Source organism: Salvelinus sp. IW2-2015, linkage group LG33 (genome assembly GCF_002910315.2).
Source record: "Salvelinus sp. IW2-2015 linkage group LG33, ASM291031v2, whole genome shotgun sequence".
Classification (NCBI taxonomy): Eukaryota; Metazoa; Chordata; class Actinopteri; order Salmoniformes; family Salmonidae; genus Salvelinus; species Salvelinus sp. IW2-2015.
The window spans coordinates 12,377,803-12,402,678 of NC_036872.1; the positions used below are offsets into that span (position 1 = coordinate 12,377,803).

General features: G+C 43.0%; 1 protein-coding gene across 2 annotated transcripts in view; it reads right to left on the reverse strand.

The window, feature by feature from the left end:
* bcr (BCR activator of RhoGEF and GTPase) overlaps positions 1 to 24,133 on the reverse strand; it is a 45,777-nt gene extending 21,644 nt beyond the window's left edge. Inside the window, exon 1 of one of the 2 annotated variants that reach the window (XM_023978753.2) lies at positions 22,213 to 24,133. In XM_023978753.2, the coding sequence (XP_023834521.1) occupies positions 22,213 to 23,554 (1,342 nt within the window). In that variant the 5' untranslated portion in view covers positions 23,555 to 24,133. The remainder of the gene's footprint in view (positions 1 to 22,212) is intronic. The other variant, XM_023978752.2, reaches the window with a different exon arrangement.
* Positions 24,134 to 24,876: the final 743 nt, after the last annotated feature.

A 24,876-nucleotide genomic window follows, 5' to 3' on the forward strand; every position in this document is an offset into this window, starting at 1 on the left:
TGAATACATCCAAGGCGTAGGGAAGTGGCGAAGGCTACAGTAGACCTCTCCGTTTGTAGAGCAGACAGAGGGAGGACTAATCTTAGCTCTTCCTATTCTTTTTGGTTCTTAAGTGTTGGCAACCGACCAGAAACACCCCCTCTTATTCATAATCACAGCAAAAGTGGACATTCTGGGAGGAAGTGTATGCAGACAGAATGCAACACAGTGGTCTATTTTGGTGTTATAGCTGCTGTTGTGTAGATTACTCATCTAGAATTGCATAAAGTAGTGCTCAATCCCCGTTATTGATACCTTGACTCACCCACAATGTATATCATCTTTGGCAGTTTCTGTGTGGGAGATACAAGCTGTGTTTTGTTTGTCTGTAAGGCCTCAGTGTTGAAAAAGCAGGACACTGACAGAACCTACTGTATTTTCAGAAGAGGATACACAGAGATAACTAGCTCACCTCTACTAGAAAACAGGAAAAAGGAATCCGGAAGCATGGCGGGCAGAACAAACCCAGCCCTGTGAAGTGTCTGGGACCTGGCCGAGTCAGTCTGACAATGTGACACCCAGATACAATGACAGCCTGAACAAACACACTGCGCCCTGCAGAGAGAAACCACTGTGTTTACTCTGGAGGAGCAGGCCACTGCAGGGCATGACAGGCCAGGGGAATATAGGGGAAGCCAATGTGAAAGGCCACACTGTGTGTCTGTCAGATTATACAACAGCAGTGACAATGGGTGAAAAACACTTCCTCTCACACAGATACAGAGGCCTGGAAATCACTGTCAATTGACACATACTAACCCATCATTCAGAAAAAAATACATTTCAGTAAAATTGGCATATTTATCTGTTTATTTGGATCCCCATTAGCTTTTGCAGAAGCTACTCTTCCTGGGGTCCACAAAAAATACCAAACATGACAAGTAACAAAACACTGATAGACAAGGACAGTCATATAGATTTAAAATACAACCATATACAAACAATACAACAACAAAAATGATGTGCTTGTTAGTGTGTGTCTGTGTGTGCCTCCTCACAGTCCTTGGAGTTCCATGAGATGTTGTTCAATCCGTCTTTTAAAGGTCATTTTGCTGTTTGCTTGAGTAATAGGAGATGGAAGGGAGTTCCATGCGATCATGGCTCTGTATAATACTGTGCGTTGCTGTGAATTCATTTGGGACTTGGGGACTGTGAAGAGACCCCTGGTGGCATGTCTTGTGGGGTATGTTTGGGTGTCTGAGCTGAATGTTATTTGATTATGCAGACAAAACGGGAATTTTCATCACAGTAATACTTCTCATAAAAACGAGAAGAGAAGCAGTTACTCTCTCATCAACCCCCAAGCAGGAAAGACTGGCATACACATTTACATTACATTTAAGTCATTTGGAGTTACACGTGGTCGATGTTAGTTCTGTATGTGCATTTCAGGGCAAGGCGTACCACTCTGTTTTGAGCCAGCTGCAGCTTTGCTAGGTCTTTCTTTGCTGCACTACACCATAATACCAGACAGTAATCAAGATGGCACCAGATCAGAGCCTGAACAAATAGTACAGTTGATTTGTCAAAAACGCAAAACATTTTTACGACAGCCACACCCCTCCTCACCTTCACAACAACTTTGTCAATATGACTCGATCATGATAATAGACCATCCAATGTTATCATCCATAAAACATGTCTTAAAAATGTTATTTCTTACTTACGAACTAATATGAAATACAATATTGTTCTTTTTTAATGGAATGACACAGAGACAGTTATTTACATGGCCCTGGAATAACCATACTTTGAAAAAAATGCAGATTAGTTTTCCATGGTAGCGTGAAAAAGCAGGCAAACATCCTAACATTGAGTGAAGAGGATTTCACAATAGGCTAGATCCTCAATCAAGCTTAGTTCTCGGACTACAAGGCCTGTTGCTAAGGAAATGTCCAGGCAGGTCTGTCCGGAATGTTGAGCAATTCATCAACTTCAAAGCGGAAACAGACATTCTGCACAGGGTCAAATTTTCACACAAACACCCCCCCGGCCTCCCACAGACACATATAACATTAGATTCATATTAAATATAATCTAATCAACTCTAGGATGGCTGTCCCTGAACCAACCCTGTAAGTTGTCTAATGCTTTTACTTTTTCACAAGTTAAATCACTTTAAAACATTTACCAAAGAAGCTCAGCTACAGCTCTGTGGGACAAACAAAGAGCAAATGCACTTTTCCTGTTTCCACTGTGCAGTGACAGAGTCATTGAGAAAACGGCTTTACTCTCAAACACTGTGGGTGGAAGGTGGTAGAGGGAATCTGACAGTCTCCCCTCAACTAACCTCAAAAGGGTTACAATTGTGCAATTCAGGCTGTATCACAACAAAATGTCAAGGGGCGTGAATACTTTCTGAAGGTACTGTAGCAGCTGAGGAACAGAGGAAAACATTTATCTGGACTTTTAGTAGAGAATGCTGCAGAATTTAGAGATTCTTTCAGCATTATTGAATTTGCCTCTGTGCTGATCTTTGTGTTTAGTAAACCAAAGTTCATCAGGCTTAGAGGATCCTTGCCTGTATCTGGAAATGGTGATTGTTTAGTGCACAAGTTAGTCATTACAGAGGGAGCCACTAAACATAGCTACCTGCTATACATAACAGGTTAAAACGCTCTCAAATCCCTGTCTAGAGAGCATAACCTCGGCACTGGCACCATGCACTCGGTCCCTGTAGATGAAACAAAATCGGAAAACCTCTGACAAACTCTGTTTTGTGGAGAACGATGACAGGAGGTTTGACACACACACACCCCAAAGCAGGGTTGGGGTCAATTCAAATTCTTTCTAATTGAAAATAATTTTTGTGTATTTCTGGAAATGACTGGAATTGCATCAAGGATATATACACATATACCTACTCAATATGTATACCGAGTGTACAAAACATTAGGAACACCTACTCTTTCCATGACATACAATGCCTTCAGAAAGTATTGACTTTGTCTACATTTTGTTGTGTTACAGCCTGAATTTAAAATCTATTAAATGGAGATTGTTTTGTCACTGGCCTACACACAATACCCCATAATGTCAAAGTGGAATTATGTTTTTAGAAATGTTTATAAATTAATTTAAAAAATGCTCAAATGTCTTGAGTCAACAAGTATTCAATAAAAATTCAACCCCTTTGTTATGGCAAGCCTAAATATGTTCAGGTGTAAAAATTTGCTTAACAAATTTCACATGTCACATAAAATGTTGCATGGGCTCACTCTGTGTGCAATAATAGTGTATAACATGATTTTTGAATGACTACCTAATCTCTGTACCCCACACATACAATTATCTGTAAGGTCCCTCAGCCAAGCAATCAATTTCAAACACAGATTCAACCACAAAGACCAGGGAGGTTTTCCAATGCCCCTCAAAGAAGGGCACCTATTGGTAGACATTGAATATCCCTTTGAGCATGGTGAAGTTACTAACAACACTTTGGACAGTGTATCAATACACCCAGTCACTACAAAGATACAGGTGTCCTTTCTAACTCAGTTGTCGGAGAGGAAGGAAACCGCTGAGGTAATTCACCATGAGGCCAATTGGGACTTGGAAACAGTTAGAGTTTGATGGCAGTGATAGGAGAAAACTGAGGATGGATCAACATTGTAATTACTCCACAATACTAACCTAATTGACAGAGTGAAAAGAAGGAAGCCTGTACAGACTAAAAAAATATTCCAAAACATGCATCCTGTTTGCAACAAGGCACTAAAGTAATACTGCAAAAAATGTGGGAAAGCAATTAACTTTTTGTCCTGAATACAAAGTGTTATGTTAGGGGCAAATCCAATAGAACACATTACTGAGTACCACTCTCCATATTGTCAAACATAGTGGTGGCTGCATCATGTTTTGGGTATGCTTGTAATCGATAAGGACTGGTGAGTTTTTCAGGATAAAAAAAGAAATAGAATTGAGCTAAGCATAGGCAAAATCCTTGAGGAAAACCTGGTTCAGTACACTTTCCACCAGACAGTGGGAGATAAATCCACCTTTCAGCAGGACAATAGCCTAAAACAAGGCCAAATATACACTGGAGTTTATCAAGTGGCAGAGTTGAAGTTTTGACTTAAATCTACTTGAAAATCTAATGGCAAGACCTGAAAATGGTTGTCTAGACAACCAATGACAGAGCTTGAAGAATTTTTTAAATAATAAAAATGGGCAAATATTGTACAATCCAGGTGTGCAAAGCTCTTGGAGACTTACCCAGAATGACTCACAGCTGTAATCGCTGCCAAAGGTGATTCTAACATGTATTGACTCAGGGGTGTGAATAGTTATGTAAATTAGATTTCTGTATTTCATTTTCAATCAATTAACAAAAATGTTTAAAAACATGTTTTCACTTTGTCATTATGGGGTATTGTGTGTAGTGAGAATGTGATGGGATGTGATGGGTGAGAAATCTATTTAATCAATTTTGAATTCAGGCTCTAACACAACCAAATGTGGAATAAGTCAAAGGGTATGAATACTTTGTGAAGACACTGTAGACTGACCATGTGAATCCAGGTGAAAGCTTTGATCCCTTATTGATGTCACTTGTTAAATCCACTTTAAATCAGTGTATGAAGGGGAGGAGACAGATTAAAGAAGGATTTTTAAGCCTTGAGACAATTGAAACATTGATTGTGTATGTGTGCCATTCAGAGGGTGAATGGGCAAGACAACATTTTTAAGTGCCTTTAAACGGGGTATGGTAGTAGGTGCCAGGTGCATCGGTTTGAGTGTGTCAAGAACTGCAACGCTGCTGGGTTTTTCACACTCAACAGTTTCCCGTGTGTATCAAGAATGGTTCACCATCCAAAGGACATCCAGCCAACTTGACAAAACTGTGGGAAGCATTGGAGTCAACATGGGCCAGCATCCCTGTGGAATGCTTGACACCTTGAAGAGTCCATGCACCAATGAATTGAGGCTGTTCTGTGGGCAAAACGGGGGTGCAATTCAATATTAGGAAGGTGTTCCTAATTGTTTTGTACACTAATGTTTTGCAAAAAAATAAACTGCGTTTACGTGTAAATGTGTAAATGTCTTAACATGTGTAAATATTTGAATGAACATAACAAGATTCAACAACTGAGACAAACTGAACAAGTTCCACAGACATGTGACTAACAGAAATTGAATAATGTGTCCCTGGACAAAAGGGGGGGTCAAAATCAAAAGTAAGAGTCAGGATCTGGTGTGGCCACCAGCTGCATTAAGTACTGCAGTGCATCTCCTCCTCATGGACTGCACCAGATTTGTCAGTTCTTGCTGTGAGATGTTACCCCACTCTTCCACCAAGGCACCTACAAGTCCCCAGACATTTCTGGGGGGGAATGGACCTAGCCCTCACCCTCCGATCCAACAGGTCCCAGAAGTGCTCAATGGGATTGAGATCCGGGCTCTTCACTGACCATGGCAGAACACTGAAATTCTTGTCTTGCAGGAAATCAGCCATACTGCTCGTTCTGTGTGTGGCTGGTGGCATTGTCATGCTGGAGGGTTATGTCAGGATGAGCCTGCAGGAAGGGTACCACATGAGGGAGGAGGATGTCTTCCCTGTAACGCACAGCGTTGAGCTTGCCTGCAATGACAACAAGCTCACTCCGATGATGCTGTGACACACCGCCCCAGACCATGACGGACCCTCCACCTCCAAATCGATCCTGCTCCAGAGTACAGGCCTCGGTGTAACGCTCATTCCTTCGACGATAAACGCGAATCCGACCATCACCCCTGGTGAGACAAAACCGTGACTCATCAGTGAAGAGCACTTTTTGCCAGTCCTGTCTGGTCCATCAACGGTGGGTTTGTGCCCATAGGCAATGTTGTTGCCTGTGATGTGTGGTGAGGACCTGCCTTACAACAGGCCTACAAGCCCTCAGTCCAGCCTCCCTCAGCCTATTGCGGACAGTCTGAGCACTGATGGAGGGATTGTGCATTCCTGGTGTAACTCAGGCAGTTGTTGTTGCTATCCTGTACCTGTCCCGCAGGTGTGATGTTCTGATGTACCGATTATGTGGAGATTTTGTTACACGTGGTCTGCCACTGCGCGGACAATCAGCTGTCCGTCCCGTCTCCCTGTAGCGCTGTCTTAGGCGTCTCACAGTACGGACATTGCAATTTATGGCCATGGCCACATCTGCAGTCCTCATGCCTCCTTGCAGCATGCCTAAGGCACGTTCACGCAGATGAGCAGGGACCCTGGGCATCTTTCTTTTTGTGTTTTTCAGAGTCAGTAGGAAGGCCTCTTTAGTGTCCTAAGTTACCATAACTGTGACCTTAATTGCATACCGTCTGTAAGCTGTTAGTGTCTTAACGACCGTTCCAAAGGTGCATGTTCATTAATTGTTTATGGTTCATTGAACAAGCATGGGAAACAGTGTTTAAACCCTTTACAATGAAGATCTGTGAAGTTATTTGGATTTTTACGAATTATCTTTGAAAGACAGGGTCCTGAAAAAGGGACATTCCTTTTTTTGCTCAGTTTATACAACTGCATTGTTGGTTAAGGGTTTGTAAGGAAGCATTTCACTGTAAGGTCTACACTTGTGTATTCGGTGCATGTGACAAATACAATCTGATCACAACAGATGTGACCTTGCTTACAGGGCAGGGTTCACACAGTCCGTTTCAGTGGAATACAGGATATCCTTTACATATGAATGCACTCTTAAAAAAAATAAACTTGTCTTGAAGGATAGTTTCCAGGCCATTGTCTTTCTCCTTTGGATTAAGACAGAGAGCTTGATTGTGTTGATGCTGAATGGTGTTGCTTTTAGAGTCTCAGTGTGATGCATGCATCAAAGCACTGTCACACTTCACTGCATTGGCTAGAGGACACAAAATATTTCTATGGAAAGAAAGATGAACTGGTCGGTAGTTCTGGAAATAACTTAAGGAGGGAATGGTCCAGAGAGTAACCAGAGTGACAGCCTGTAGAGACCCTGCTTGACCCATCTGGACGCACACTAACCGTGGTGGGACGCAATGAACAAAACGGGTCCACCAATTCAAAAATGAGCCACAAATGTTCAGCAATTCTCCACAGACAGGGCTAATACAGTATTCCCTTTAAGACATTATGGTCCAGGAATAATAACTTTAGTTTTACATGTATCACAATGACAGTCTCTCTGTCGCCTCAGACTGCACGTTCATAGATCAGAGGAGATATGGCACTTCTTTTTAAAAATCTAAAAAACAGTGAAGATGCCAAATGTGTGATGCTGTTAAGAGGTTTGGCCACTTTCTGCCTCCACTAATGGATTTTCATCTTGATTGTGTGGTCACTAGGGAGACAGCTGCCAGCTAACAGAGAGGATACGGGTGTGATAATGGCTTTTTACCATCAAAACGGGTATGACTTCTAGAGCTCTCCTCGCTAAATATAAAAAGACACATAGAAAACTATAAATGGTGCAATTGTTTATCAATAACAATTCAATTTACTAATCCTCAGCCTACAAAAGTTGCAATTCAAACACACCACTCCAAAGGAGTATTTACATCCCTCACAGCTAACCCAGGAAGGACTGGGCTGGGTGGATCTTTCAGTACTGCAGTCACGTCACTTCAGCACATCTGGTTTCTCTCTGATTGAGCGTTCCCCATCAGGTTGAAAAGAACCAGGCCTGAAAATGTGGCATTTGTGAAGGGGCGGGGGCACACCGGCCCTGGAAGAAGCTGACTGGGTGTTTTGGCAATCAGCAGAGCGTGAGCCAACCAAATATCAGCACATTCTGGCACATCTGAAGAACTTTGTTGAAATGGGAGGGAGGCCGACCACAGGCACAGTAGGAGTAGTGAGGCCCACCAGCGCTCCGCTCAGATCTGTTATGGGACAGCCTAAAATTAGCGCCAGCCATAGAGCAGTGTAGGTCAGAACTCAGCCGCCCAGCCCAGCACACCTACTAATCAGTGTGTTGAAATAGCTCAGGATGGTCACAGTAATGCTCTGTGTAACAAAATATCAAGGCTCAATAAATTGTTCCAATCTGTGACCTACAGGATGCACGCACACACGCACACTGATACACTGAAGGTGTGATGCTAGCTAAAAAAGAAGGCACAAATGTGTTTTCCCCTAATAAACTCGGCAAAAAAAGAAACGTCCTCTCACTGTCAACTGCGTTTATTTTCAGCAAACTTAACATGTGTAAATATTTGTATGAACATAACAAGATTCAACAACAGAGACAAACTGAACAAGTTCCACAGACATGTGACTAACAGAAATGGAATAATGTGTCCCTGAACAAAAGGGGGGGTCAAAATCAAAAGTAAGTCAGTTCTGGTGTGGCCACCAGCTGCATTAAGTACTGCAGTGCATCTCCTCCTCATGGACTGCACCAGATTTGCCAGTTCTTGCTGTGAGATATTACCCCACTTTTCCACCAAGGCACCTGCAAGTTCCCGGACATTTCTGGGGGGAATGGACCTAGCCCTCACCCTCCGATCCAACAGGTCCCAGACGTGCTCAATAGGATTGAGAATCGGGCTCTTCGCTGGCCATGGCAGAACACTGACATTCCTGTCTTGCAGGAAATCATGCACAGAACGAGTATGGCTGGTGGCAGTGTCATGCTGGAGGGTCAAGTCAGGATGAGCCTGCAGGAAGGGTACCACATGAGTGAGGAGGATGTCTTCCCTGTAACACACAGCATTGAGATTGCCTGCAATGACAACAAGCTCAGTCCGATGATGCTGTGACACACCGCCCCAGACCATGACGGACCCTCCACCTCCAAATCGATCCCGCTCCAGAGTACAGGCCTTGGTGACTCGTCAGTGTAGAGCACTTTTTGCCAGTCCTGTCTGGTCCATCAACGGTGGGTTTGTGCTCATAGGCAACGTAGTTGCCGGTGATGTCTGGTGAGGACCTGCCTTACAACAGTTCTACTAGCCCTCAGTCCAGCCTCTCTCAGCCTATTGCGGACAGTCTGAGCACTGATGGAGGGATTGTGCATTCCTGGTGTAACTCGGGCAGTTGTTGTTGCCATCCTGTACCTGTCCCGCAGGTGTGACGTTCAGATGTACCGATCCTGCGCAGATGTTACACGTGGTCTGCCACTGCACAGACAATCAGCTGTAAGTCCTGTAGAGCGGTCTTAGGCATCTCACAGTACGGACATTGCAATTTATTGCCCTGGCCACATCTGCAGTCCTCATGCCTCCTTGCAGCATGCCTAAGGCACATTCACGCAGATGAGCAGGGACCCTGGGCATCTTTCTTTGTGTTTTTCAGAGTCAGTAGAAAGGCCTCTTTAGTGTCCTAAATTTTCATAACTGTGACCTTAATTGCCTACCGTCAGTAAGCTGTTAGTGTCTTAACGACCGTTCCACAGGTGCATGTTCATTAATTGTTTATGGTTCATTGAACAAGCATGGGAAACAGTGTTTAAACCCTTTACAATGAAGATCTGTGATGTTATTTGGATTTTTAGGAATTATCTTTGAAACACAGGGTCCTGAAAAAGGGACGTTTCTATTTTTGCTGAGTTTATCCGGGATAAATTATTCAGACATCAACAGTACATCTTGTTAAAGTAAATACATGAAATAGTGTTTGCCACAGACCTGGCACCAGGATAAAGTGACTAACGGGGTAGTTGAAAACGGCGGTTCTTGCATTGGAATTATATAGAATTTTGCTTATATCACATTATACCACAACAAACGAAGTTCAAATGATGAGACTCGGAGATCATTGAGTGCTTTTGAAGTGAGTCAGGTTGGTGCGAAATCTGTATCAGCACAAGGGACAGCGCCCTACACACTAAACCAAGTCCGTTTTGGTAATGAATATAGGCTACAAGATTAGATAGTATTTTTGTAATAGGTGAATTACCCTATGTGAATACATTTGTACACACAGCTGTCTTACCAAAATAATGCAAACTAAATGCTGAAAGTAGTCGCTTAGTTATTCATGCATGCAAACAAAAATACTGAACAGCAACTTGACTTAGAATACTGACAACTGTGAATGCGAACAGAACAAAAACAGCGTTGCCAAGTAGCAGGCCTAGTAAACAAAATATCAGATCGATAAAGACATGACACAATCTATGTAGGCCAGTAACATTAACAGCATAAACAAACGCACTACACAAAAGGTGAATGGAGATCCAAGCATAGGCAAATGAGATGCAGCCATGTACAGCTGTCTTGCCAAATAAATAGGTCAAACATGAAAAATCATGCCACTCGGTGCTAATGAGTTCAGCAACACGGTGTGATATGGCACAATACACTTCTGTGAATCAATTGACCCAGATAATCAATGCCGGCCTACCATCAACACGTTTTCCAATAGGTATAGTTCCATTAACAACCATGAAAACCAATCGGCTACCAAGAAAACCATAATAGAATGTATCTATTTCTATGATGTAACATACCGATTTATAGCTATACCCGGAGGCATCATTTGGGTTCTTGCATTGGAATTATATTGAATTCTGCTTATATATCACAATGAACATAAAATATCAAATTCTTTTGATCAAGAAGTAACAGGTTGGCGCGAAATCTCCGCTGCGCTCTATCAGCACCATGGACAGGGCCCTACAAACTAAAGCAAGATTTTAATTTAAAACACCTAGATTGTTTTTTTACTGCTCAGAAATCTTCTTGAAAGATCTCCCTCAAATTGGAGGGAGTTGGATTAGTTGAGCTTTCCTCAGGTGTAGCATGCTTCTTCTGTGCTGACTGAACACGTTTGTCAAAGTGGATAAATTTGTTCTCGGATGTAGCTTCCTCAGTGACTATTTCACTCATGAGCCCTATGATTTAATTTGGAATATCGTATGATGTCTATGTGGCATTGTGGGGTATGCTGCTCAACACCTTGGCAAGTTCCTTGTCTTTTCGGAGAGAAACAAAAGTCCACTGCCCCCTCCCCTCTATCACGTGCAATGTCCCCAGCAGTGGTTGCTGGTTTGAAACAAGGAACTCAATAATGTCCACAATCGCCGACACGATTTCTTGCCAGCTGCCCATCATTAACAAGTTGACACCTCAGTACCCATACCCTAACTTGTTTTTCTTTCCACAGTGCATATCAAATGCTCTTTACTTGATGCCTGCCTAGCGAATCCCTTGGTACTATCAATAGCATGCTTCAAGTTAGAACACCCAGCTTGGTTAAAGGCCTTGTCTGTGTTAGCATTGGACCCAGCATTGGACCCAACACAAAACTTTCGACATGTTAAACAAAACTCTGCATCTGCAGTAACCGAGTATTCCAGCCACTCTTCTTATGAACCAGTTGGCATTAAAATAAAATGTTTGGACATAAAACCTGCAGCTAGGGTAGGATTCTAGGCTAACCTGGGCTGGCTCCTCTTTTCCAAGATCGTCAGGAACAGTGGAGGTGGAGGGGGTTGTGGGGCCATTATACTGGCGGCGCTTGTGGAAGAGGGGGAAGGCTCTGTATACGGCGCTAGCTTGAGCCAGAGAGGAAGAGGCGAAGCGAGATGGACAACTAGGCCAAAAATCTGTATTCTCCAGCAGGTGGAGTTGTTTCTTTCACTTACCAAGCGGAGGAGTTTTTGTATGAGTGTCGAATTTGGTCAACAAAAAATGTAATGGCTTCTACGTGAGGTATATTTGATCGAATACAAGTTTCATAATGCTTAGGTTGTTACGAATGTACTGATATAAGGACACGTGACATCCCAGCAACTTTGAGAAAAAACACTTTATATCAGAGTTGTCTCGAGATGGCTATGCATATTGATGACGTGGCTAGTAGCATAGCATCTCTCCATTGAAAACAGGCGGTTGACGTCAACACCCCTCATCGACATAGGTATCTTGTCATTATATACAAATCTCTGCTGGAGCTTGGCGGCATCGTCGCTGCTTGGCTTGGCCTCAGTCATTTGATGGTGCTGCTGCTCGTCGCTCTCCGACTTTGTTTCTGATATCCATTGTGGCAGTTGCAGATTAGCTGGTTCGAGCTAGCTAAATAGGCTCAGACTAATAACACTAACGCTTTTACAGCTAGCTAAGAAGATAACTCTGTAGTGGTGTGGGGCGTGAAAGAGTTGAGTGAAGCAGCTTCAATGGTAAACTTGATCAAGCCCTTATAAATCTAAATATTACAGGCGGAGGCGTACCACGTTATTCAATTAGCCTACCAAAGATGAGAAGCATTTTGTCCCCCGCATTTTATGGAAACCCAAAGGGAGTCATACCTAACCGTCCCAGTGGCTTTCCATAGCCCCCTACACACGCGGCAGGCTCTGTCCATTGTGCTGACACAGAGCAGATACAGATTTTGCACCAACCTGTCACTCAATCATTTAGATGAGTGACAGGTTACAATACATTACACAATACATGTATGTTTTGTTCAATAAAGTTCATATCTATATCCAAAAATCTTAGTTTACATTGGCGCGTTATGTTCAGTAATGTTTTGCCTCCAAAACATCCAGTGATTTTGCAGAGAGCCACATCAATTTACAGAAATACTCATAATAAACATTGCTAAAATATACAATTGTTATGCATGGAATTATAGATAAACTTCTCCTTAATGCAACCGCTGTGTCAGATTTCAAAAAAACGTATCGGAAAAAGCACACCATGCAATAATCTGAGTACGGCGCTCAGACACAAAAACAAGCCATACAGATACCCGCCATGTTATGGAGTCAACAGAAGTCAGAAATAGCATTATAAATATTCACTTACCTTTGATGATCTTCATCAGAATGCACTCCCAAGAATCCCAGTTCCACAATAAATGTTTGTTTTGTTCGATAAAGTCCATCATTTATGTCCAAATACCTCATTTTTGTTTGGGGGTTTAGTACACAAATCCAAACTCAGGAGGCGCGGTCCAGGTGAAAGTTCAGACGAAAAGTCATATTACAGTTCGTAGAAACATGTCAAACAAAGTATAGAATCAATCTTTAGGATGTTTTTATCAAAAAATATTCAATAATGTTTCAACCGGAGAATTCCTTTGTCTGTAGAAATGCAAAGGGAACGCAGCTAACTCTCACAGGAGCGCACGAGACTGAGCTAGTGGCACTGCCAGACCCCTGACTCAATCAGCTCTCATTCCCCCCTCCTTCACAGTAGAAGCATCAAACAAGGTTCGAAAGACTGTTGAAGCATTAGGAAGTGCAATATGACCCCATAGACACTGTATATTCGATAGGCCATGACTTGAAAAACTACAAACCTCAGATTTCCCACTTCCTGGTTGGTTTTTTTCCCAGGTTTTTGCCTGCCATATGAGTTCTGTTATACTCACAGACATCATTCAAACAGTTTTAGGAACTTCAGAGTGTTTTCTATCCAAATCTACTAATTATATGCATATTCTAGCTTTTAGGAATGAGTAGCAGGCAGTTTACTCTGGGCACCTTTTTATCCAAGCTACTCAGTCCCAAAGAAGTTAATGGAGAAATGTCAGCACTGTTGCTTCTCTCTCTAGGAGTGGCCATCCTGCAAAGATGACTGCAAGAGCACAGCGCAAAATGCTCAATGAGGTTAAGAAGAATCCTAGAGTGTCAGCTATATACTTACAGAAATCTCTGGAAGATGCTAACATATCTGTTGACGAGTCTACAATGCGTAAAACACCAAACAAGAAGGGTGTTCATGGGAGGACACAATGGAAGAAGCCACTGCTATCCAAAAAAAACATTGCTGCATGTCTGAAGTTCACAAAAGAGCACCTGGATGTTCCACAGCGCGACTGGCAAAATATTATGCAGACAGATTAAACTAAAGTTGTGTTGTTTGGAAGGAACACACAACACTAAGTGTGGAGAAAAAAAAGGTACAGCACACCAACATCAAAACCTCATCCCAACTGTAAACTATGGTGGAGGGAGCATCATGGTTTGGGGCTGCTTTGCTGCCTCAGAGCCTGGACAGCTTGCCATCATCGACGTAAAAATGAATTCCAAAGTTTATCAAGACATTTTGCAGGAGAATGTAAGGCTGTCTGCCAATTGAAGCTCAACAGAAGTTAAGTGATGCAACAGGACAACAACCCAAAAGACATAAGTAAATCAACAACAGAATGGCTTGAACAGAAGAAAATATGCCTTCTGGAGTGGCCCAGTCAGTGCTGACCTCAACCCAATTGAGAAGCTGTGGCATGACCTCAAGTGAGCGGTCCACACCAGACATCCCAAGAATATTGCTGAACTGAAACAGTTTTCCTCCTAATCATTGTGCAGGTCTGATCTGCAACTACAGAAAACATTTGATTGAGGTTATTGCTGCCAAAGGAGGGTCAACCTGTTATTAAATCCAAGGGTTCACATACTTTTTCCAACCTGCACTGTGAATGTTTACACGGTATGCTCAATAAAGACATGAAAAAGTGTAATTGTTTTTGTGTTATTAGATTAAGCAGAATGTGTTTGTCTATCGTTGTGACTTAGATGAAGATCAGATCAAATGTTATGACCAATTTATGCAGAAATCCAGGTCATTCTAAAGGGTTTACATAGTTTTTATTCCCACTGTACATTGTAATATTTCTGATAACCAACTTTCGAACTCTGCCCATAACATTTAGACTTTATAGCATTCCCAGAAGGCATGGATTATTGAGTCGTTGTTAGTTTTGCACTTAAGACACGACTCTGCTGTCGTTAACTGTAATTTTGTTAGTTATGTTCCAACTTTCCCTCCATCTTGTGCCAATATCAGTTACTTTTAAGTCTTGGTTCCAATAGTTAATATTTTTTTCTAAGAGATTGTCAGTTGGTTATGAACTCCGCAAGGTTTTGTATATCTTACCCATCATATGAATATCCTTTTCGGACTCAAATAAGATTCCCGCAAGATTGCTATGATGCCCAAACGATTTCAAATAGACAATTCTTGGTATGAAACTTTCAAGTTATCTACACTAGTCAGTCCAAAATTACTTTTTAATTATGTCATGGAAATGTATTTATTTCCTAATAGAAAGTAATTTCCTGTTTCTATGCCTTTAGTTTTCCATGTGGATCAATCTGTTAATTCTGAAAAGCTGTCCAAGGATTTTTCCATAGGGTTGTGTTTTTAGGGAGAGATATTGGTTCTTGTAGAATCCGTTTCATTTTCTTCGATATTGTTAGTGTTCTTAACTAGGAAGTTGTTCATGTTCTGACATGCTGAACACACCGCCCGAACTTGTTTCTATTTTAGACACTTGATGCGATGCAAGTCCCGCCTCTCCCATCTCCTCATTGGTTTTTATGAATCATACCCACGGGGGTGATTGAAAGATGAACGAGGTCCACACTCCAGTCCAGTTGGTAGCAGTAATGCACCTTAAAGTTGGTTGCCAACCACCATATAAAATCCACAGAAGAAGACTGAAGGAGGAGATATTACTAGATACCAACGAGGTTTCCCCCTTTTATTTGTGGATTAATTGTCAGAGTAGAGAACACACGATTTTCTGTGATTTTCTTGGACCCAAAATGGGTCCAAATTCTACAAAAAAAAGAACCTTGTGCATTTCAGGTAAAATAACCCAATGTTTATATCCCAGGACAAATTAGCTAGCTACAGCAAGCTAGCTTGCTAAATGTTTCATATGTGTTTTGACCTGTCCCCAAATTAATATAGTCAGTATGCTCAGAGTTCGTTTTGATATTTCAACCTGCATGTCCTGATCGCGTCTGGTGTGGATGGACAAAATCAACGAGCCCGTTATGCCCCCTTTTGCCCCCTCGTGGAGCCGGGTCTGCCAGAAGCAATATCCACAAACTAATTATTGTCTAACAAGCCCCAGGGGTCAGGCTGTTTGTGGAGAGGTAAGCTCATACAGCACTTTACATTTCATTAGCGGTGTTCCCCCTACACCCCACAAGCAGCTGAGACATTCCATAAACACTTGGCTTGCCAGCCAGCAGCACAGAGGGCCCTTTGAGTAGGACCTGGGAGTGGAGCTAAGACCAAGGGGACCAGAGGGGCGAAACAGAGCACAAGAGAGGATTAGAGCGAAGAGGGAAGCCTGGAGCGAGGGACAAAAGCTCAAACATTTCTCATGCTTTTCTACCATTATCTTTAAGAAAATATCTGGATATGGAAAACAGCCTGGGGTGACACCAGTACTTTCAAACCTGGATGTAGTAGGCCGACTGCACTTAAAATAATGTAGAGGACTGTCCATGTTCTGTTAGATCTGAAAGTATTTCAAGGTTGAGAGTTGAAATCGTGCCAAGTAGGCTACTGCCCAACCATTTACCCCTATGCTGGTGTAACTTGAACTGGACAGGGTCTGCTCATTTGAGAGATTAATGATGTGTTTGTCCCTGTGCTCCCTCTGACTGCAGCTGGTAGGGCCCTGGCCTGCTGCTCTGATCCCCTGCCAGCTCTCCAGGAACACTCCCACTGCACCGTTTTCCCAAGTCAACCACCTGGGAGGACAGGTGACAGGAAACACAGAGCTCACTCACGGTGCACAAGAGCTCTGTCCCTTTTCTGTGCTGGCCCCACTTCATCTACATTTTTAGACACAAGTCTTGAATGTAAACTCAAAAGGGGAGTGAGTGGCCCATTTCTTTTGCTTCCTTAACGACTAAAAGCTGAGAATGTTGACGTTCAGGTACAAAAACCAGCCTGTGTGAGCTTCATCAGGAGCTCTGAAAGATTAATGATTGGACCGTTAACCTGGAGGGTGGGCCACCACCATCTCTCTACCTCCTGCTGTGATTACAAATACAGCCCTGGACTGATGCCAGACACCCAGAGAGATAGGATCACTACAAAACAGACTAAGTGAAAGCTTCACATTTGTGTCAAAGGAGACATACAGACCTGTCTAATTGATACTAAGCAGAGGCTACTCTTGGCCTGGCAGAGGTTCACTCAAACTGAAGACATTCTAACAAACACAAGCCCCAGTAGCCCATCTTATAATGTACTCATCATTAGCCATAAGACATTTCTGTGAGCCATACAGTAGGAAAAAGCCCTGGCCACTGGCATGTCTGTCAATGTCATAGTGATAATTAACTATGGCAAAGCAGACACATCATAGAAGTGGCCTCATTTAAGCCACACAGCTAATCAGCAGCTCTATTCACAGCCAGGACTGACAATTGGCCTAGATATCCACAAACGAGGAGAATGTGCTCATTCTCTTATTCCTGTGCTATTCTAGGAAGACGAGACCTTAGAGATGTGACCATTTTAGACGGGCTGTTTTCCCATGATTACAAGCAAGAGGTAAAGCAGGGTTGGTGGAGTCAGTGTGGCAAGGACTGAGGCCCATTTATGACAGTCAGTACTGTACCCAATGCCAGGGCTGACCTTTTTCAGGCAGAGCCAGCCACCATGCCAGGTAGTAAAACACTAGGAGGGCTGCAGGGTACCTGTCAGTGCCACCCTGTGTTTGACAGGTTCGCCGCTCATGCAGTCACAGAGAACCCCCCCCCCCCAAAAACAACAACATTGGAGATGTATTTTCTTCTTAAAATGTAGCAATGACTTAGTGCAACTTAAATGAATTCAAATGAAGCCACTGCCATTTGAAAGGAACATATAAAACCTCTGCACAACACTGTATACATTTGTAACGGCAGCATCCCTTCCTCTGCATATATATTGTAGGTATCCACTCACCGGACAGTTTATTAGGTACACCCCGGTAGCGAAAATGGATCGCTCCTACAGACAGTGAGTTACGTGGCCGTGGCTTGCTATATAAAGCAGGCAGACAGGCATGCAGCCACTGTTCGATTGAACTTTATAATAGGTAAAATAAGTGATCTAAGCTACTTTGCGCGTGCTATAGTCGTTGGTGCCAGGCGCGCCGGATCTATTATCTCATAAACGGCCACCCTCCTGGGCTTATCACGCACGACAGTGTCTAGGGTTTACAGAGAATGGTGCGACAAATAAAAACATCCAATCAGCGGAAGCCCTGTGGGCAAAAAGGTCGAAGGAGAATGGCAAGAATCGTGCAAGCTAACAAGCGGGCTACAAACAGACAAATAACGGCGCAGTACAACAGTGGTGTGCAGAACGACATCCTTGTCACGGATGTGCTATCGCAGCAGACAACCACACCGGATTCCACTCCTATCAGCTAAAAACAAGAAGAAGCAGCTCCAGTGGGCACACGGTCAGCAACACTGGACAATTGAGTGGAAGCCACCGTGCTTCTACACCAGCATTGCTTGCTGTTTGGGGTTTTAGGCTGCGTTTCTGTACAGCACTTTGAGATATCAGCTGATGTAAGAAGGGCTATATAAATAAATTTGGAGTGGAAAAACATTGGCTGCAACATGACAGCGAGTTCAGTCAACTTTAACTTCTGTGCAGTCCCCAGACCTCAACACAATAGAGCATCTCCCGGTACTAGATGGGTGTACCTAATAAACTGGCCAGGTCAATGTACACAAAACATTAAGAACACCTGCTCTTTCCATGACAGACTGACCAGGTGAATCCAGGTGAAAGCTATGATCCCTTATTGATATCACTTGTTAAATCTACTTCAATCAGTGTAGATGAAGGAAAAGAGACAGGAAAAATAAGGATTTTTAAGCCTCGAGACAGACATGGATTGGGTTGTGTACCATTCACAGGGTGAATGGGCAAGACAAAATATTGAAGTGCCTTTTAATGGGGTATGGTCGTAGGTGCCAGGCTCACCGGTGTGTGACAAGAACTGCACCGCTGCTGGGTTTTTCACACTCAACAGCTTCCTGTGTGTATCAAGAATGGTCCACCACCTAAAGGACATCCAGCCAACTTGACACAAATGTGGGAAGTATTGGAGTCAACATGGGCCAGCATCAGTGGAGGCTCCTCAGCGGAGGACCATCCTCCTCAGTGAATTTCATTTAAAATATATATATATATATATATATATATATATATATATATATATATATATATATTTCACATCACCATACACTATTTTGCAATGAAGGTCTGCAGTAGCCTCAACAGCACTCTGTAGGGTAGCACCATGTGGTAGCCGGAGGACAACTAGCTTCCGTCCTCCTCTGGGTACATTGACTTCAATACAAAACCTAGAAGGCTCTTGGTTCTCACCCCCTTCCATTGACTTACAAAGTAATTATTACAACTTCCAGAGGATGTCCTCCAACCTATATGAACTGACATGTTGTCCACCCAATCAAAAGTTCAGAGAAGTAATCTAGTACTGAAAGCATAACAGTTTTGAACAAATTAATTTCTTCCAAAATTAAGGACAAGCGAGACAGTGAGCTAGCTATATTTGGTTGTATTTTTTTAAACTTTCACTTAGCTAACTGAATGCAGCTAGCTAGTTTAGCCTACTCAAACACCTGGCTCAAGACAGAGAGGGATGCTATGTTAGCTAACTGACTATGGCTATCCAACACTGAATCTCTTCCAAGTCACGGTAAGCTTTTGGTTTTAATCATTTATTACCATCGGGGCCCGCCGGTGTAACTGCTAAACTGCTTGCTGACTGTATTGTATGATTGTAGCGGGTTTACTAAAGTGTTAGTTCTAGTAGCTATGTTGACTATGAGGTGACAACAACATAGGCTGTGCGTAGCGGTTAGCAGTCATGATATGAAGGTTTGTTTTTGAAAGGTTTTTTCACCTGGTCACAGACAGCAGATGTGTTATACACTGAAGTCTACAAGTGAAGGGAAAAAGTGAGAGGAGAGCATGTAGATAGTTGCAAGAAGGAATTATATATGCAAGTAGGCAAAGTGATCATGCTGTTTTTATATTGCTGCGTGTGATCAGGGGTGTATTCATTCCACCGATTCTGTTGAATTTTTATTTTTATAGGGTTATAGTAACCTCATGATGGGCACAGGAAAATGTGAGTATCGTGTAGTAGCCTAAACCGATCACGGTTACATTGAGCTGGGTGAATGGAATATGAATGACAGTCATCCAATATGCTCTAATAGAAATAAGGCAAAGCTCATTCATTTTTTTTAAAGCACCACCCGCCACCGGCCAGCATCCCTGTGGAACGCTTTCGACACCTTGTAGAGTCCATGCCCCAACGAACTGAGGCTGTTCTGAGGGCAAAATGAAGGGGGGTGCAACTCAATATTAGGATGGTGTTCCGAATGTTTGGTATGTCTGTAAATTGTATATCCTCACTGTAAATCAGCTTTACGTTTACTGTATTTATATTATTTATGCTGACATGTTCTGCATATTGTCTATTGCTGGCATCACCTATTCACTAAGTCAAATTCCAGGTATGTGCAAATGTACTTGGCAAATAAAGTCATTCCGATTCTTGTAAAGCTAAATAGTCACCAGAACGCTTATGTAACTGGAGCACAGTGGCCCTTTATAACATTGACATTATAAGCTAGCTTTACTCAGCAGATTAAAATGAAATTTACTGAATGTTGCAATGAGTTTTGTTATAAAACAAAAAGAAAAACTGATTTTCCCATACTCGCTCAAAATCACTGACCAAAATAGAGAATAGTGGATTGTCATGCTCGCCTAAAAACCACTGCTTACCACAGCACTGATCCAGCAATGTGCGCAATAGCCCTAATGTTCTTACGACATCAGAAAATAAATCCAGATTTCCATTAATCCACGAAGCCCGGTTTACATGAAGTGATCCTGCAGCAGGACTGTTACCTCAGCAACACGGCCATTTAGACCACCACTCCAGGGCCAGGCTCAGCGGCATTGTTTCTGCTTAACATTTAACCAGCAAGCTGCAGCAATCACAGTAAGCTAACTGTCCAGTTTACTAAGGCTTCAGTCAAAACATGTGTCTTTGTATCTGATAGCCTGTTTCCCCATTTCCTACAGGTCAAGCAGCATTGGTAAATGGGTGTTATTGTGAATAAACAATAATGTGGCGAGACAATGTAGAAAACAACCCATGATAGTGTAATTGTAATATCAAAAAAGCTAAATATTTGACCACAAGTCAAAAGGAATCTGTATTTCTGTCAGAAGAGCCAAACACTGGCTTACAGTTCTCAGACAATTTGCTTGTTCATTGCATGTTTGGTTTTAAATGTTTTCTAGCCCATCACCTTACATAACAGCCTGTTCTCAACAATTGCTACTGAAAATCTGCTCCAATCAGCATGTATTTTTTGTAATAACGTCAAAAAATGTTTTGGCTCTTCTCATATGAATTCGCATAGCTTTTATTTGTTGAGCCTAGCAACCAATGACCCTGACGGATTCACTACAACAGACCGTCTGTTAAGACTTCAGTGAAATCATGTAATATGTGGCATTGAGTCACCCCTTTTCACTTAGACAATCATTTCTTTAATTGATTCACCATCATAGACAAATCATACAGCCTCTCATGTATTAAAGCTTTCATAAATATTTTGCATGGGAACTCACTCTTCACTGTCCTTGGCAGCACCTAGTAAGACCACCCCATCCCACTTAACATTGCTACATTGTTGCAGTGTCAATACATACTCTGCATGAGTGATTCTCCTATTGTGTTCACACATCACAACAGGAAACACCGAGGCCTGAGATTTTGATGGGAAGCCATGTGACACACTTTGAGCCCTCCGTCCTCTTTTTAGTGAGAGTTATCAGCCCTTTTCCTCCCCACCCCCAACAAAGAGCCTCCCTAAATTCATCACGCTACACAAGCCCCTTTAAGTTAATTACTTCTAGCCAAGGACAACAACGCTGATGTGTGCTGACACAAAAACACTCTGGGTGGACAGGGCCGAGTGACTGGGCAGCCTGAGGGCACGCACTGTCTCAATCAGGGCATGTCCACAAGAGCACTAGTCCACTCAATAGGAGAGCAGAGGGGGGGGGGGGACAGGCATGTTTACAAAGTGAAAACAAAACAGTCGTACAATCTACAAAGAACCACACAAGCACTAGGGTGCTTTGCAATGGTTGGGCTGTGCTAATGGTTTAATGTATTCATATGGAAAACTTCTTGGCAGATGCATGGTACACTAGATCTAAATAATTCCTTCTTTTCCTTCGACATGTTGCAGGTGCACATATACTGTAAGCACATCCGTGCTTGAGGAGAGGTCTAGGTTAGGGCAAGTACAGGCATCTCTAATAAACATGAAACGGTAGTGGTTATTGAGCCCTAGGGTGCATTAACAATTCTCGTGCTTTTATACAGTGTCTCATCAAATGGAAATGAAAACAGAGGATAGAAAATATCTTGATTACAAAAGGACAGAGACTATGTCCTTGCAGACCTACCCAGATCTCCATGGAGACTGTTGTCATGCGAGGTCCTACTAGATGTAGTGGAGTTCCCATCGTCGGGCCAGATCTGACCTGTTTTACGGACACCCACGATGGAGGCCTCGGACACCAACACCTGCTGCTTCAGACGTTTCTGAGACAAAGGGGTGGGGGGGCTGCTGCTGTCAAAGGACTGCTGGGAAATCTGGGACGGAGAGCGGCTCTTCGGTCTGTACATATGATAGGTTGTGGGACTTGGTGACACGTGACTTGACTGGCCAGAGGAGAAGTCCTCCTCGCTGGACGTTAGGTTCTCATTGGAGCTGCAGTCTGGGGTGTAGCCGCCCCCAACATCATCAAAACTCCCAGGTGAGTAGGAGCGCCTTGGCCAGGTGAGGTGGGAGTCCTCCTCCACACTGTGGTCCCTGATGTGGATGATCCTCCCCTCCCCCATCATCCCCCCGACATACACACTGGTGTAGGGCTGACAGTCTGCCGGTTGTCTCCCCCCATTGGAACGGATCACACTGTCCTTGAAGAAATGTGGGTTCACCTCTGCTGCATCATCATACAGCCCATTGTAGCCACAGCCGCCCTCTGTGGATCTGCCTCGGAGGACAGATTTGCGGATCTCCCCCGTCGCAGTGGATAGGTTCCCAGGTAGAGAGTGCAGGGACCTCTTCCGCTCCATTTGCATGGCCTGGCAGCCCAGGCTGCTGATCTTGTCTGAGACCTCCCTGTCATTGACCTTCACTAAGCCTCTCTCATGGTGGTACTCCATGTTCACGTAAAAGGGTCTCTCTGTTCCACCAACCCCTTTCCCATCTCCTGCCGTGTGAGAGTTGGCTCTCTTGATGTGCTCAAAGTTGGACCTCAGTGCTGCTACTGAGCCCATGCCTACCCTGTCCAGATTTGTGTCTGGAGGACCCACTGTAGGCCTGTGAGGGGAGAAGCCACCACTCTGTTTGGAGGGAGACACCCCATCCACCTCTCCCTCTGGATACTGTTTACACCCTGTGTCAACTACCTCTCCTGGCTGCTCCTCCAATGAAGGCTCATCTAAGTGGGATCTCTGGGTGTCTGAAACACTGGCTTGGTCTCCAATATTCATTAGGGACATCTTCTTGATGCCCCATCTCTGTCCATCATATGCCTTCCTCTCCTTGGCCAGTAACGTCTGCAGGTAGATCATCCGAAAGCGCTCCTTGTTGACCTCCAACTCCAGCTGCCTGATAGATGCCTTGCATTTCTCAAGCTCCTGCTCAACATCCCCCAACGATTTCAGCTCCATGTTTGGGGGATTTGACTCCGGGAACTGGGCTTTCCAAGCCTCTACAAAACCCACTGGTTCGACCATTTAAAAAAATAACGTAGTTCACTGAGAATAGAGTAGAAACTTCTACAAAAAATTCTACTAAACGATATGATTAGTTTCCAATCAAAATAATTTCTAAAGTATGACTTATAATGGCCATTAGAAGCTATTTCCACACTTCACTGACTGAATACAGTTTTCAGAAGACTCGTGCACATTTTTCTTATGGTTCTAACGTTAGTTATCAACATATCAACTCGCATAGTATAGGATGCCATGAGGACTGAGAATGACGACCCAGTTCAGATTCCTGCAACAACAAAAACATAAAGTGTCCTTATCTTCTGTAAGTAATGTCAGTAGACAATGATCCTTCATTCATCGTAAAAGCAGCAGCACTGTGCTATATCCATACGTTCCATCCAATGATTTAGTGAAAGTCCAATAACAATTGTACATTTCCACTGTAATTCCTGTTTTTCGTGTTAATTCGTTAGTCCGCATCTAATTGAAAGTTAGTTCGAATGTTCTCTCGTTAACCTTAGATCCACCACACATGATATACACTTCGTTTGATCGCACGCTACAGTTACTGTGTTTTGCTCATTTTATTTAGGTTGAGTTAGTGCTGAAAAGAGAGGGAGGGACTTTGATGTGATTGAGGGCCAGTCCAGTTTTAAAGACACAGGCACGTCGAAAAAACAAGAAATCCAAGCTGAAGAAAAAAAACTGATAATGATATGGTCTATATTATGTAAGTAATAATATAGACTAATCTATTACCATTTTGTAAGATTAAAAACAGATATGTTTTATTACGGTATATATACCGTCTGAAATATCGATATTTGTCTCCATCTAATGGTACAAAAGAGAAATCCAGACAGACAAGAACATGCGTGTGCGCTGGTGGCAGAGTCTGCGCAGCTTGTCCCACTCTCTCTTCAGAGAGAAGAGGCGAAGCGAGTATTTTTTATTAAACTAGGTAAGTCAGTTGAGAACAAATTCTTATTTACAAAGACGGCCTAGGAACAGTGGGTTAAATGCCTTGTTCAGAACGACAGATTTGTACCTTGTCACCACGAGGATTCAATCTAGCAACCTCTTGGTTACTGGCCGAACGCGCTAACCACTAGGCTACCCTTTTCTCCTCGCCCAATATCTGTTAAACAAAACAAGACCACGAAAGATTTTTTTTATGGAGACCAATGTGAGATTGTCAATTTGGTCAAAAAAAACTTGAAATGCTAATTTGCTACGTGGGGCTTATTTGATCAATAGACATTTCGTAATGGTGGCATTTCGACAACTTTGATATTGGAGTTGTGCCTGTTGTCATAAAGATAGATAGAGGACTCATGATA